We start from the raw sequence: 15,565 nt of genomic DNA on the forward strand, positions 1-15,565 counted from the left end.
ACAGTCACTGAGATTCACAGTTGGCACAGCCATGATCACAGCTACTTTTTCACTTACCACATGACAGCGTCCAACTTGCAGCTGTGTGCAGCAACTGTCCACATCACACTGAACACCGGATACCAATTACGGGCTGCCACAAGACAGTATGTGCAAATATTCATTACTTTCTGGATGGTACTTGTAGTACAATGATGTAAATGTGCAAACTTAAGAGATGAAGTAACATTGCAAGAACAGTGTCATTGTAAGTACTGACCTGAAATCAAGCACAGGGTCTTCTTGATAGGTTGCTTGTGACACTCTTTCCAAAGTGTGTGCCATCAACACACACATCTGCTGCAAGCTGTAATTCATTAAGGAGAAATAGGAGCATTGCTAAAGAGAACACAAAGAAGATAGTCACATAATTACACCTTTTAACCAAAAGAATTCCTGAATGGTGAACCGTTTACAACACAATCATACAAAGTGTAAAACAATGATAAGCACCTAAAATGGCGATAAAAACAGAGAGTCAAAAAATCATAAACAAGGGAAGTTATAGATGTGATGTCCACTAAGTGAACATTTTACGATTAACTGAAGAATTCAATGTCACTTCACCAATTCACAATCATGCAGCCACCCTTCACTCTAACTATATCTCAAGACACCCCCCCCCCCCCCCCCCCCAAACATTAAGTTGCATCTAAAACTTCTTATTCACATTTATTAGTGTCAACCAAACTGCCACATTTCAACCTAATTGCGATTAGGGCTACGCGGTAGATCAGTCTGTCCGCACAACCCACAGTCCAAAAACTAATACAGACACACAAAAAATATTATCAGAAGTCCATTCTCTTTCTGTTTGCGCACATACAAAGCGACACGCCACATCATCATTATGTTATGTGACACAGTTAACATCTGGTATTAGTAAGTTCAGCTGGGCTATTTATTTTTCCCTTTTTCATACGCTAATTCTCATGCAGCCAAATCCATTGAGAAGTCTTCCAGAAGGATACATTTGAATATTTGCGAGAGATGCAGGATCAGCATCAAAAGCAGACTGGTAGAGCTTCCAGTACATTTCACCACATAAGCGAAAGTCTTTCACACACTTACGCAGCTGCCATGAAAAAAATAGAGAAATCCAGAATTAGTAGCTATATTTACACACTGGTAAATAAATTTACAAATATGTTTTACTTCAATTGAAAACCACAAGGTGAGGGAGGATTAACATTACAGTCAAGGTGTGAAACATTAAATATCACTCCAATTAAATTCATTAAAATAAATGCTCTCTCATGAGTTCTCGATGTGACTGATTAATGGAGTACTTCTGGATGTTCAGCTAAGATGTTTCCATTTTACGCACAATATTTTGATGAACAACACGGTAGTCTTCTTCAGTGCTATGAGTTGTGCTGTTATGTGCTCTTGCTGCATGGGCTCCAACCAGAAGACAAATAGTTCTGTTGCTGAAATATTGGGAATAAAATGAAAACAACAACTCAGCTGAACTTCCAGAAGTACAAAATGAGTCTTGATTCAACAATGGGATTCTTTGCGAAGGGAAAAAAAGAAAAAAAGGGTGGGGGGAGGGGGAGAGGGGGTGAGGGGGGGGGGGGGAGAGAGAGAGAGAGAGAGAGAGAGAGAGAGAGAGAGAGAGAGAGAGAGAGAGAGAGAATGATCATAATCACTGCAACTGCACGATGCATTGAGAGTTATTTAAATGAATTTTTCCTCTTAAACATGCTGCAACTATTGTTTTGGCTATTTTATACAGATTACCAACTACTCAACAGGAGCATTAGTCATGGAAGAAATCAGTTACTTTATTTACATAAGTTTAGAAAACATTGAAATAGGTGGTTGCACAAACAGAAATGGCAAGTGTGGTAGACAAATTATTATACCCACTTTAAGGAAACATGTTAATAATGAGTTTACAAAAGAGAATGCAAAAATTAACGCTAATTCCTGTAGCTCTAACATCTGCCAGTTCTTTATGCCAGGCACCAGTCAGCAAACAAAATAACCTGTGCAGTTATTCAAATTCTGGTTTATTTGTCCCATAAGTATGGCGTTTTTTATAATATTGTTTTCAAAGCCTGTTTATTACATTTCTAAACATTTGTGTTGCTCTGTTCGAATTTATATGCTATCTCCTAAAGCATTAATATAGAATAATGCTGGTGTATTACTTTTATGTTAAACAGATAAAAAGATTTGTTCCTGTATTGTGTATTTAAATACGAGAGTGTGATAATTTTGATATAATAGAATTTATCAAGGGAAGAAAAAACTTTGCACTACACAGAAGTCCCACATGACATACAAAGTCTGTCTGAAATGCACTAATACAAAAATTTCCCACTCAAAGTAATAATGGTAAGGTAGCACCATGTTGCGTGGTGAAGGGGACATTTCACATGTGTTCTGCAATTTTGGATTCATCATCAGGAGTGTCATTCAATGCTTGGAACAGTTGTGTAAGGTATGTAACATGTAATCATCAGATTTATGGTTCATTTGAGATGACGGAACTTGTTCACCAGACATGATACTTTAAATTTTTGGCATAAGATTGATTATTCTCAGAGTGAAAGTTTTCTAGTTTTATTTGGCAGACATGTGGCGACAATGCCATGTAAGAAACTCAAATAAAGGACTGATTTGATTGGTTTCAAAATGCCCACAATTTGGAGGAAAGTTAATGGAATTTCAGGAGAACATAGACCAAGATTTAAACATGTGCATTTATGCCCATGCCAGTAGAAAAGAAAGAAAAAACAATAGTGAGCTGCTTAACAACAATGTGAAATACAGTAGACTGCTATTCACCGCGTAGAGAAGGCGTTGATTGGCAGACAGGGCATACTGAAAGGAGTTTGCTAAATATTATCGATCACACCTTAGAGCAGTGGCCTTTGTGTGTGTGTGTGTGTGTGTGTGTTAGAGAGAAAGAGAGAGAGAGAGAGAGAGAGAGAGAGTGTTTTGTATGCTTGTTTGTGTTTTGTCTACATCTGTCAAAGGACTAAGTCCTATACTTATAATATCTAGCAGTCTTTCTTCAATATGTCTGTCTGCCAATTCACACCTCCTCTATATAGCAATCTTTCCTAATTCATATTTTGTTATTCCATTCCAGACTTGCTATTGTCTGAGTGGCTCAACACAGTGATAGCTGGAAATGAGATATGGGCATATCACTCAGTAAAAAAGGCACAGTTAACACAAAAGAAGATCCCTTTTCCCCAGGATTAAAAATACAATTTAAGTGGAACGCTAAAATCACAGTGCCACTAAGTACCTTCTTTCAACAAAAATGACCAGTTTTTGAAAATATACATAATTGTAAATATTTTTGAATTAAAGGAGACCAATCACTGAAAAGCAGAAGTGTTGAGTCATCAATAGGCACAAACAAAGGGCGAGAAAACTTTCTAGCTTTTGGAGTAATCCTTTTTTTGAGCTAGAATAAAATCCATACAGAACCTCTTCCCCACCCCCCCTCCCCCTCCCCCATACACACACCTATGTCTCAAGATGGTGCTGACTGGACAAACTGTCCACCTGGCAATGATTGGGGGGGGGGGGGGGGGGGGGGATGACTGGTGAGGTGTAGAAAATGTGAAGTGTTATGGTATTATGGAAATGTCACCCTATTTGCATCAGGGGAGACTTTTTGGATGAAACAAGAACGAAAGACATTATTTATCGCAAAGTCACCTAATGCCCCAGACCAGAGACCTATCAGATGGTGTGACAAGGAAAAACTTTCTTTCTCATCCCATCCAATAGTTCTCCCCTAACTGGAGGTTTTTGAGTGATGTGTCACTTGCTGGGTAGTTTTTTCAAATACTTTTTAACTATTCAATTATATAAGTATCTTCTTCAAGACCTGGGCACTGGAAGGAGAAACAATAACAAAAGAGAATTATCAACTCCATCATCAGCTGTATGAACAAGTTTAGCTCTAATGACTATGACTATAAAAAGTAAAGAGACTGGTAGTTGCACCACAACAGTACTTCACCCTCATTCATCTCTTCTGATTCAAAAAAAGTGTAGAGCCAAGTTTTTGCACAGCTCCTTACTCTCCAGATATGGCTCCTTTTGTCTTCTTCTTGTTTTCAAAAGATAGTGTAAGAGGAGATAACACACACACACACACACACACACACACACACACACACACACACACACACACACATTTTGTCATTATTTTGCATAATATTCACTGCACACGCAGTGAATGCAGCTGAATTTAAATTAACCGTCTGATGGGGTGGGGGCAAGGAGGGGGGAGAAGGGATGGGAGGTCACTATATTCAACTCTGTAAAGCTGGCCAAATTTACTTTCATTAAAGTGAAAACTTTGTTGAAGACACTAACCAAGAGTCTCCCACAATTACACTGTGTATTAACTGAGAAGATTGGTTCAAATGATATCACCTTTTTTTGAAGTACACATGTCTCCGAGAGGGCCTATACTGCTTCATATAATGTAAGGAATCTGCAAGTGCTACAGAACACATCCCTGCGGCAAGTGTTACATGCCCTATACTTCATTAGATTTACTGAGTTGCTCATGACACTGGCACCCACCTTTCCTACAGCAACACAATATATTGGCAATCCATTTTTATCTTTCCTGTCATATGTTTCGAAACCAGCAAATCGGGAACCTCAGGACCTGAGACAAGAACAAAGCTTGGAAACATGGGCAGCTCTTGAGGTTGCGAAGGGACTGAGACCACTCATATCCACATCATTACCATTTCAGCCCATCACATCCACATCTCTCATTAACCATCTGGCACTTATCATTGCCTTCATGCCATACTGATCAATGTTTTAACTGTTAATGCCATACCCTGGTATGTTATATTGAAGTAAATACCAACTGGCAACAGTCATTTGAAGTTTGTGAGTATTTGCAACCAAGTGACGTGGGAAATGGGAGAGTGATTTTTTGCTCGCTAGGAAGGTAGAATTCCAAGACAGAACTCTCACCATTGCTGTCCTTCTTAATGAGACGGTATATGCACATACGTAAGTAGTGTTGTCACTCATTTGAATGGCTGCTTCATGTCATTTTGTCATACTTTAATAGTAATGCCTGGAATTTACTGAGATGCAATCTTTCTTTCATTATGAGCTATTAATCACTCATAAGTACTGAAACCTCCCCCCATGAACCATGGACCTTGCCGTTGGTGGGGAGGCTTGCGTGCCTCAGCGATACAGATGGCCGTACCGTAGGTGCAACCACAACGGAGGGGTATCTGTTGAGAGGGCAGACAAACGTGTGGTTCCAGAAGAGGGGCAGCAGCCTTTTCAGTAGTTGCAGGGGCAACAGTCTGGATGATTGACTGATCTGGCCTTGCAACATTAACCAAAACGGCCTTGCTGTGCTGGTACTGCGAACGGCTGAAAGCAAGGGGAAACTACAGCCGTAATTTTTCCCGAGGACATGCAGCTTTACTGTATGATTAAATGATGATGGCATCCTCTTGGGTAAAATATTCCGGAGGTAAAATAGTACCCCATTCGGATCTCCAGGCGGGGACTACTCGGGAGGATGTCGTTATCAGGAGAGAGAAAACTGGCGTTCTACGGATCGGAGCGTGGAATGTCAGATCCCTTAATCGGGCAGGTAGGTTAGAAAAATTAAAAAGGGAAATGGATAGGTTAAAGTTAGATATAGTGGGAATTAGTGAAGTTCGGTGGCAGGAGGAAAAAGACTTCTGGTCAGGTGATTACAGGGTTATAAACACAAAATCAAATAGGGGTAATGCAGGAGTAGGTTTAATAATGAATAGGAAAACAGGAATGCGGGTAAGCTACTACAAACAGCATAGTGAACGCATTATTGTGGCCAAGATAGATACGAAGCCCACACCTACTACAGTAGTACAAGTTTATATGCCAACTAGCTCTGCAGATGACGAAGAAATTGAAGAAATGTACGATGAAATAAAAGAAATTATTCAGATAGTGAAGGGAGACGAAAATTTAATAGTAATGGGTGACTGGAATTCGAGTGTAGGAAAAGGGAGAGAAGGAAACATAGTAGGTGAATATGGATTGGGGCTAAGAAATGAAAGAGGAAGCCGCCTAGTAGAATTTTGTACAGAGCACAACTTAGTCATAGGTAACACTTGGTTTAAGAATCATGAAAGAAGGTTGTATACGTGGAAGAACCCTGGAGATACTAAAAGGTATCAGATAGATTATATAATGGTAAGACAGAGATTTAGGAACCAGGTTTTAAATTGCAAGACATTTCCAGGGGCATATGTGGACTCTGACCACAATCTATTGGTTATGACCTGTAGACTAAAACTGAAGAAACTGCAAAAAGGTGGGAATTTAAGGAGATGGTACCTGGATAAACTGAAAGAACCAGAGGTTGTACAGAGTTTCAGGGAGAGCATAAGGGAACAATTGACAGGAATAGGGGAAAGAAATACAGTAGAAGAAGAATGGGTAGCTCTGAGGGATGAAGTAGTGAAGGCAGCAGAGGATAAAGTAGGTAAAAAGACGAGGGCTGCTAGAAATCCTTGGGTAACAGAAGAAATATTGAATTTAATTGATGAAAGGAGAAAATATAAAAATGCAGTAAATGAAGCAGGCAAAAAGGAATACAAACGTCTCAAAAATGAGACAACATTCCATTAGAACTACTGACGGCCTTGGGAGAGCCAGTCATGACAAAACTCTACGAGCTGGTGAGCAAGATGTATGAGACAGGTGAAATACCCTCAGACTTCAAGAAGAATATAATAATTCCAATCCCAAAGAAAGCAGGTGCTGACAGATGTGAAAATTACCGAACAATAAGTTTAATAAGTCACAGCTGCAAAATACTAACGCGAATTCTTTACAGACGAATGGAAAAACTGGTAGATGCGGACCTCGGGGAGGATCAGTTTGGATTCCGTCGAAATGTTGGAACACGTGAGGCAATACTGACCTTACGACTTATCTTAGAAGAAAGATTAAGAAAAGGCAAACCTACGTTTCTAGCATTTGTAGACTTAGAGAAAGCTTTTGACAATGTTGACTGGAATACTCTTTTTCAAATTCTAAAGGTGGCAGGGGTAAAATACAGGGAGCGAAAGGCTATTTACAATTTGTACAGAAACCAGATGGCAGTCATAAGAGTCGAGGGGCATGAAAGGGAAGCAGTGGTTGGGAAAGGAGTGAGACAGGGTTGTAGCCTCTCTCCGATGTTATTCAATCTGTATATTGAGCAAGCAGTAAAGGAAACAAAAGAAAAATTTGGAGTAGGTATTAAAATTCATGGAGACGAAGTAAAAACTTTGAGGTTCGCCGATGACATTGTAATTCTGTCAGAGACGGCAAAGGACTTGGAAGAGCAGTTGAACGGAATGGACAGTGTCTTGAAAGGAGGATATAAGATGAACATTAACAAAAGCAAAACGAGGATAATGGAATGTAGTCCAATTAAATCGGGTGATGCTGAGGGAATTAGATTAGGAAATGAGACACTTAAAGTAGTAAAGGAGTTTTGCTATTTAGGAAGTAAAATAACTGATGATGGTCGAAGTAGAGAGGATATAAAATGTAGACTGGCAATGGCAAGGAAAGCGTTTCTGAAGAAGAGAAATTTGTTAACATCGAATATAGATTTAAGTGTCAGGAAGTCATTTCTGAAAATATTTGTTTGGAGTGTAGCCATGTATGGAAGTGAAACATGGACGATAACTAGTTTGGACAAGAAGAGAATAGAAGCTTTCGAAATGTGGTGCTACAGAAGAATACTGAAGATAAGGTGGATAGATCACGTAACTAATGAGGAGGTATTGAATAGGATTGGGGAGAAGAGAAGTTTGTGGCACAACTTGACTAGAAGAAGGAATCGGTTGGTAGGACATGTTTTGAGGCATCAAGGGATCACAAATTTAGCATTGGAGGGCGGTGTGGAGGGTAAAAATCGTAGAGGGAGACCGAGAGATGAGTACACTAAGCAGATTCAGAAGGATGTAGGTTGCAGTAGGTACTGGGAGATGAAGAAGCTTGCACAGGATAGAGTAGCATGGAGAGCTGCATCAAACCAGTCTCAGGACTGAAGACCACAACAACAACAACAAGTACTGAAATCCCCAATATTCTGGGTATAGAAATTTGAATTAAATTTTTCAAGGATGAAGTCATTTTTAAGACTTTACTTCAGTTTTCATGTGTGTGTTTAACATTCATTTATGAAACAGTCATTCATCAGTCTTTTAATGCTGGAGGCGGATGAATGGGTAGGACTTGCTCCGTGAAAATTCCTATTGCACCCATAGTTTGGGGATAGCTTCTTTTATTAGTATTCAAAACTTGAAGGATACCAGGTTCGAGTCCAGCCACTGCTTAAATTCTGAATAAAATGCATCAGCAACGGCAGCTGAAGACTCCTGGCATAAGAAGTCATCATTCTTCTGCCAATGGCCTTTTCTAAAAGAACAGAGGAGTGGACAGAGGTTCAGGGTACCCTCTTGCCTTTGGAGTGAGAAGCAGCCCCTACAGGCTGGAAGAATCAGCGATGATCAACAGCATGAGGATATAGAGGGCAATGTAAATCACTGTATTAAAGACACTTATGGTACATCCACAGGACATGTCACCTGTAACTGAAAAAGTGTCACAATGATCGCTCGATTAGCAAAAGATGAAAGATTAGTCCCCCATTCAGTTCTCCTGGAGGTAACTGCCAAGGGGGACGTGACTATGCGAAAGAGCTTGAATAACCAACAAAGGGATAACGTTCTAACAGTTGAAGCAGGGAATGTCAGAGGTCTGAATGTAGTGGGAAAGCTAGAAAAATCTGTAAAGGGAAATGCAAAGATTCAACCCATATAAAGTGGGAAGGGGGTCACTGAAGTGAAATGAAAAGAAAATTAGGATTTCAGGACTGACGAATATACAGTAATATTAACAAAAACAGAAAATGGTACAATGGGAGTAAGATTTGTCATGAATATGAAACAAAGACAGAGTGAGCTATTGTGAATTGCTCAGCAATAGGGTTGTTCTTATAAAATCCAACAGTGAACCAACACCAACAAGTTGAAAATCAATCATGGGGGGGGGGGGGGGGGGGCTGGAACCCAGTTGTAGGGAAAGGAATAGAAGAAAGGGTTATAGGAGAATATGGGCTTGGCATTAGGAATAAGAGACGAGAAAGACTAATTGAGTACCACAACAAATTTCAGATGGTAATAGTGAATACTCTTGTTCCAAGAATCACGAGAGGGGGAGGTATACTTGGAAAGGACCCAGAGACACGGGAAGCTTCCAGCTGTCTTATATCATAATCAGGCAGAGATTCCAAAATCAGGTACTGGATTGTAAGGCATACCCAGGAGCAGGTATAGACTCAGATCACAATATAGTAATGATAAACAGTTGACTGATGTTTAAGAGAATCATCCAGAACAGTAAGTGTGGAAGGAAGGGGCCTACTGAAGTACTAAGGAATGATGACATGCGTTTAAAGTTAGCTAAGTATGTGGATACTGTTGTAAGGTTTACCAAAGCAGGCAGTTCAGATGAAGAGGAGTGCATATCCCTAAAAAGGGCAATCACAGATGTTGGATAGACAAACATAGGTACAAGGAAAGTAACTGTGAAGAGAGCTTGGGTGACAGAAGAAATATTTCAATTGTTCAATGAAAGTAGAAAGTACAAAAATATTCTGGGGAAGACAGGAATGCAGCAATACAAATGCATCAGGAATGGTATAAATAGGAAGTGCAAGGCATCTGAGGTGAAGTGGCTGCAAGAAAAATGAAAAGGAGTCAAAAAAGAAATAGATGTTGGAAGAACAGATTCAGAATATAGAAAAGTCAAAACAACCTTCAGTGAAATTAAAAAGCAAGAGTGGTAACATTAAGAGTTCAATGGGAATTCCACTGTTGAAATCAGAGGAGAGAGTGGATAGGAGGAAAGAGTACTCTGAAGCTCTGTATGAAGGGGGAGGACTTGTCTGTTGATGTGATAGAAGAAGAAATTAAGAGTTAATATGGAAGACGTATGAAATCCAGTACAAGCCATAATTTAGAAGAGCTCTGGAAAATTCGAGATCAAATACAGCAGAAGCGATGGGTGGCATTCCATCAGAATTTCTAAAACAATTGGGGGAAGTGGCTACTATATGTAGAAAAGAAAGAAAAATAATAGTGAGTTGCTTAAGAACAATATGAAATATAGTAGACTGCTACTCACCACAATGAGGAGGCATCAATTGGCAGACAGTGCACACTGAAAGAAGATTGCTAAATATTATCAGTGTTGTGTACATAGTTCCGTGTAGTCAGTGCGTACACAACTTTCCCACTAGAGCGCACCCCACTAAGCACAACAGCACAGGCGCAGCACTCGTCCGTCCCCGCACTACAAAATGGCACTGTCTTAGAGATGGACCAAATTCTGCTTCCACCAATCCGTGTATTAATATGTAACGCAGCCAATGAGATTGCTGCTAATGTAGAACCTTTTCTCCTTGTGGATCACACTCGCGCCGTGATACCTGAATGCTCGAGGTATTATAACGAGTGTACAGACTCCAATTAGTCAGTCTGCATTAGTCTGTACCAATCTATAGTCAAGTTTCAGTCTACGCCTAATAAGGTTATCATATTCCTGCACATAGCCATGAAGATAGATGTATAGACACTTTGTCAAGTATAAGAGATATGTGAGAATAAGATTAACTTACCAAGACCAAAGGAACTTCAGATTGTCAATTGTAAACAGCATCCAGAATCAATTTAAGTAATTTTATGCTTGGTATTATTTTAATAAATGTGTGTGAAAATTGATCAAGTTCTGTTTAAAGTTGGTCACCGTCAATCTGCTACTCTAAGTGTGCAAGTGGCATTTTTATCATCTGACCTAACCGCAGAAGATAAACATGCCACAATAAGACCAAGAGACATATTGCTGACATTCGCCTACTTCGCTAGAGCGACAAGTCAAATAATCTGATAGTGTATGTACTGAAGGTCTTACAGTATACACACCACAATCAGTCACACCGTAGGGCAGTGGCCTGTGTTTGTTTGTTTCAGTGTGTGTGTGTGTGTGTGTGTGTGTGTGTGTGTGTGTGTGTGTGTTGTATGCTTATTTGTATTTTGTGTACATCTGACAAAGGTTTGTATGCTTATCTGTGTTTTATGTACATCTGACAAAGGAGTTAGTCCCATACTTATAACATATAGCAGTACAATAACCCATGATAAACAAAGCAAGGAGGACATAAAAAGCAGGTTAGCACAGGCAAAGAGAACATTCCTTGCCAAAAGAAGTCTACTGGTATCAAACAAAGGTCTTAATTTAAAAACAAAGATTCCAAGACTTACCAAGCAGGAAAGTGCCAGTAGACAGGCACAATAAATAAAACACACAAACACACACACAGAATTTCTAGCTTTCGCAACCGACAGCTGCTTCTTCAGGAAAGAGGGAAGGAGAGGGAAAGACGAAAGGATGTGGGTTTTAAGGGAGAGGGTAAGGAGTCATTCCAATCCCGGGAGCGGAAAGACTTACCTCAGGGGGAAAAAAGGACAGGTGTACACTCGCACACACACACATATCCATCTGCACATACAAGTGTTTGAGATACGGTGCTACCGAAGAATGTTGAAAATTAGCTGGACTGATACAATATGGAATGAGGAGGTTCTCCACAGAATCAGTGAAGAAACAAACATAGAAAACACTGATATGAAGAAGAGACTAGATGTTAGGCCATGTTAAGACACTGGAGAATAATCTCCATGGTACTAGAAGCAGCTGTAGGGGGTAAATACTGCGCAGGAAGACATAGATCCCGCAAATAACTGTAGATGTAGGATGCAAATGCAACTCTGAGACGAAGAGGTTGCCACAGGAGAGGAATTCATGGCAAACTACATCAAACTAGTCAGAAGGCTGATGATTCAAAAAATTAATTATATTTGCTACTTGGTATGGATACTGAAACAAAAGTATTGACATTTTATATCTGTATTTCACCAAATGTAATGTCAATTTGTGAAATATCAATATGTGTCACATAGCCAGTTTTTAGATTTGTTTTTAAAATGAAAAAAATATCAAACTGCAGCTACAATTGTTTCAGTAAATGTTGAATGACTTTCTAAGTGCAAACACATATTGCTCAACAACTGACATTCTCTCACTCAGAACTTCCTTATACTGAGTGACAACACTGCAATAACTCTACTATGGTTGTACAATTTTTGTACATCAAAAAATGAGATTTCTTAGAGAAAAACATAGCAATTTAAAATTAATCCTCCTTTTTTAATTTCAATGCCAACCTACCATAAAGTTTTTCATTACTCTAGTTCATTTATAACTCACTTTACCCTGGTCGTAAAAACCGTTGCAGTTACAAATATTTTCTCATATTCATAAGCTAAATCAAATCAAAATAAATTCTCACTAGGGGTAACTGACCCAATTGCATCTCTCTCTCTCTCTCTCTCTCTCTCTCTCTCTCTCTCTCTGTGTGTGTGTGTGTGTGTGTGTGTGTGTGTGTGTGTGTGTGTGTGTGTGTGTGTGTGCCCCCTCCACCCCCTCCTACCCCACTTCCTTACCCCCTGCAGGTGCGCCGGCTGGTGTGGCCATGCGGTTCTAGGCGCTTCAGTCTGGAACCACATGACCACTACGGCCGCAGGTTCAAATCCTGCCTCAGGCATGGATGTGTGTGATGTCCTTAGGTTAGTTAGGTTTAACTAGTTCTAAGTCCTAGGGGGCTGATGACCTCAGAAGTTAAGTCCCATAGTGCTCAGAAGCATTTGAACCCTGCAGGTGCTCCAGAGTTCAATGTTGTCTGAGGCACCGGCAGTTTGGTTTGGAGGGGATTACAGTTTTAGCAGTTTCATGTATGGGATGTACAGGGTGTCCAAAACATCCCTTTACAACTTCAAAATTTTAATACACTGGCAGTTGTTGAAATATTTTAACAAAATTTCTTTTATTGTAATCACTGTTTACTAAGGTTTTTATATGTACTAAAATTTTGTGTTTCACATACTCTGTTGATGAAAGGAACTGAAACTCTATAAAATGGCAACTCCTCAAGAGAAGGCACAATGTGTGATCTGGTTTATTGAGACAAAATTGGTTGGTTGGTTTGTGGGATTAAAGGGACCAGACTACTATGGTCATCGGTCCCTTGTTCCATAAAAACTAAAAACACCCGAAGAGAATAAAAAACGAACAACAGGAAAGACAGCAGACGAAACAGGACATGAAATACTCTGACAGAGACCAGACAAAACAAATTAAAACACACAGTGTGACGGTGGTTGGCCGACCGTAGAGAAAAAGAGGAAAAGCCAACCACCAAGAACACTTTAAAAACTCAGTTTAAAATCAGAGGCTAAAAGACAGAATCAACACTTAAAAAAAAAAAAAAAAATAAACACACACAGATTAAAGGATAAAAACCCCCTGCCCGAATAAAACACAAAACCAAGTCCACCACGGCAGAGTCATCTGATAAAAGAGCAGAGCGCGTGTCAGGCATTGCAAAAGTCTGCCTGAGCACAGTTAAAAGGACGCACTCCAACAGAATATGGACCACCGTCAAGGACGCCCCACAACGACAAAGAGGGGGATCCTCACGACACAGTAAATAACTGTGCGTGAGTCGGGTGTGGCCAATGCGGAACCGACAAAGGACGACTGAGTCCCTGCGGTTGGCTCGCATGGATGACCGCCACACAGTCGTCGTGTCCTTGACGACACAGAGTTTGTTAGGGTTGGTCAGACCGCGCCATTCAGCATCCCAAAACGAGAGAACTTTGCGGCGTAAGACTGCACGCAAATCAGCCGCCAGGAGGCCAATCTCCAGAGATGGATGACTGGTGGCCTCTTTCGCCAGGCGGTCAACAGTTTCATTGCCGGGTATACCAACATGGCCTGGGGTCCAAACAAAGACCACAGACCTGCCGCTACGGGCGAGAGTATGCAGGGACTCCTGGATAGCCATCACCAGACGAGAACAAGGGAAACACTGGTCCAGAGCTCGTAAACCGCTCACGGAATCGCTACAGATAACAAAGGACTCACCTGAGCAGGAGCGGATATGCTCTAGGACACGAAAGATGGCGACCAGCTCAGCAGTGTAAACACTGCAGTCAGCCGGCAACGAACGTTGTTCAGAATGGTCCCCTAGAGTTAGTGCATAACCGATTAGACCAGCAACCATCGAACCATCGGTGTAGACAACGCCAGAGCCCTGAAATGTGGCTAGAATTGAATAAAAGCGGCGTCGGAAGGCCTCCGGAGGGACTGAGTCCTTCGGGCCATGTGCCAAGTCGAGCCGAAGGCAAGGGCGAGGCACACATCACGGGGGTGTACGCAGAGGGGCCCGGAAAGGAGGTGGAACAGGGAAACACCCAAGCCACGAAAGAAGCTGTTTGACACGTACGGCGATCGGACAACCCAACCGGGGCCGACGTTCTGGCAGATGAACGACTGACTGCAGGAAGAGGACACGATAATTTGGATGCCCGGGCAAGCTAAAAACATGGGCAGCATAAGCAGCCAGTAATTGTTGGCGTTGTAACCGCAGTAGAGGGACACCTGCCTCCACAAGTATGCTGTCCACAGGGCTGGTTCGGAAGGCACCAGTGGCCAGGCGTATCCCGTTGTGGAGAATTGGGTCCAGCAGCCGCAACGCAGATGGGGATGCTGAGCCATAAGCCAGACTCCTGTAGTCCAGATGGGACTGGATTAACGCCTGGTAAAGCCGTAGGAGAGTAGATCGGTCGGCGCCCCACCTGGTGTGGCTCAGGCATCGCATAGCATTTAGATGCCGCCAACACGCCTGTTTAAGCTGCCGAATATGAGGCAGCCAAGTCAACCGGGCATCAAAAACCATCCCCATAACCTATGTGACTCCACCACTTTAAGAAGCTCGCCGTCAAGATAAAGCCACGGCTCCGGGTGAACAGTGCGTCACCAGCAGAAATGCATAACGCAGGTCTTGGCTGCGGAAAACTGAAAACCATGCGCTACAGCCCAAGACTGCGCCTTGTGGATTGCGCCCTGTAGCTGACGTTCAACAGCTGCAATGCCAATAGAGCTGTAGTAAAGGCAGAAGTCGTCAGCGTACAGGGAAGCGGAGACAGAATTCCCCACGGCCGCAGCGAGCCCGTTAATGGCTATTAAAAACAGGCAGACACTGAGAACAGAACCCTGTGGCACACCATTCTCCTGGACTTGGGAGGAACTATATGAGGCCGCGACATGCACGCGGAAGGTACGATACGACAGAAAATTGCGGATATAGATCGGCAGAGGGCCCCGAAGACCCCACCCATGAAGTGTAGAAAGGATGTGATGACGCCATGTTGTATCATACGCCTTCCGCATGTCGAAAAAGACAGCAACCAGATGCTGACGGCGGACAAAAGCAGTACGGATGGCCGACTCCAGGCTCACCAGATTGTCGGCGGCGGAGCGGCCTTTATGGAACCCACCCTGAGATGGAGCCATAAGGCCTTGAGACTCCAGTACCCAATTCAAGCGCCGGCTCACC

General features: G+C 41.7%; 1 protein-coding gene across 1 annotated transcript in view; it reads right to left on the reverse strand.

The window, feature by feature from the left end:
- The window catches only part of LOC126266594 (integrator complex subunit 7), a 156,878-nt gene that overhangs the window by 39,903 nt on the left and 101,410 nt on the right, over positions 1 to 15,565 (reverse strand). The window contains 2 exon segments of the mRNA XM_049970909.1: positions 260 to 346; positions 1,011 to 1,114. Coding sequence (XP_049826866.1) covers positions 260 to 346; positions 1,011 to 1,114 — 191 coding nt within the window.

This window comes from Schistocerca gregaria, chromosome 4 (genome assembly GCF_023897955.1).
Source record: "Schistocerca gregaria isolate iqSchGreg1 chromosome 4, iqSchGreg1.2, whole genome shotgun sequence".
NCBI lineage: Eukaryota > Metazoa > Arthropoda > Insecta > Orthoptera > Acrididae > Schistocerca > Schistocerca gregaria.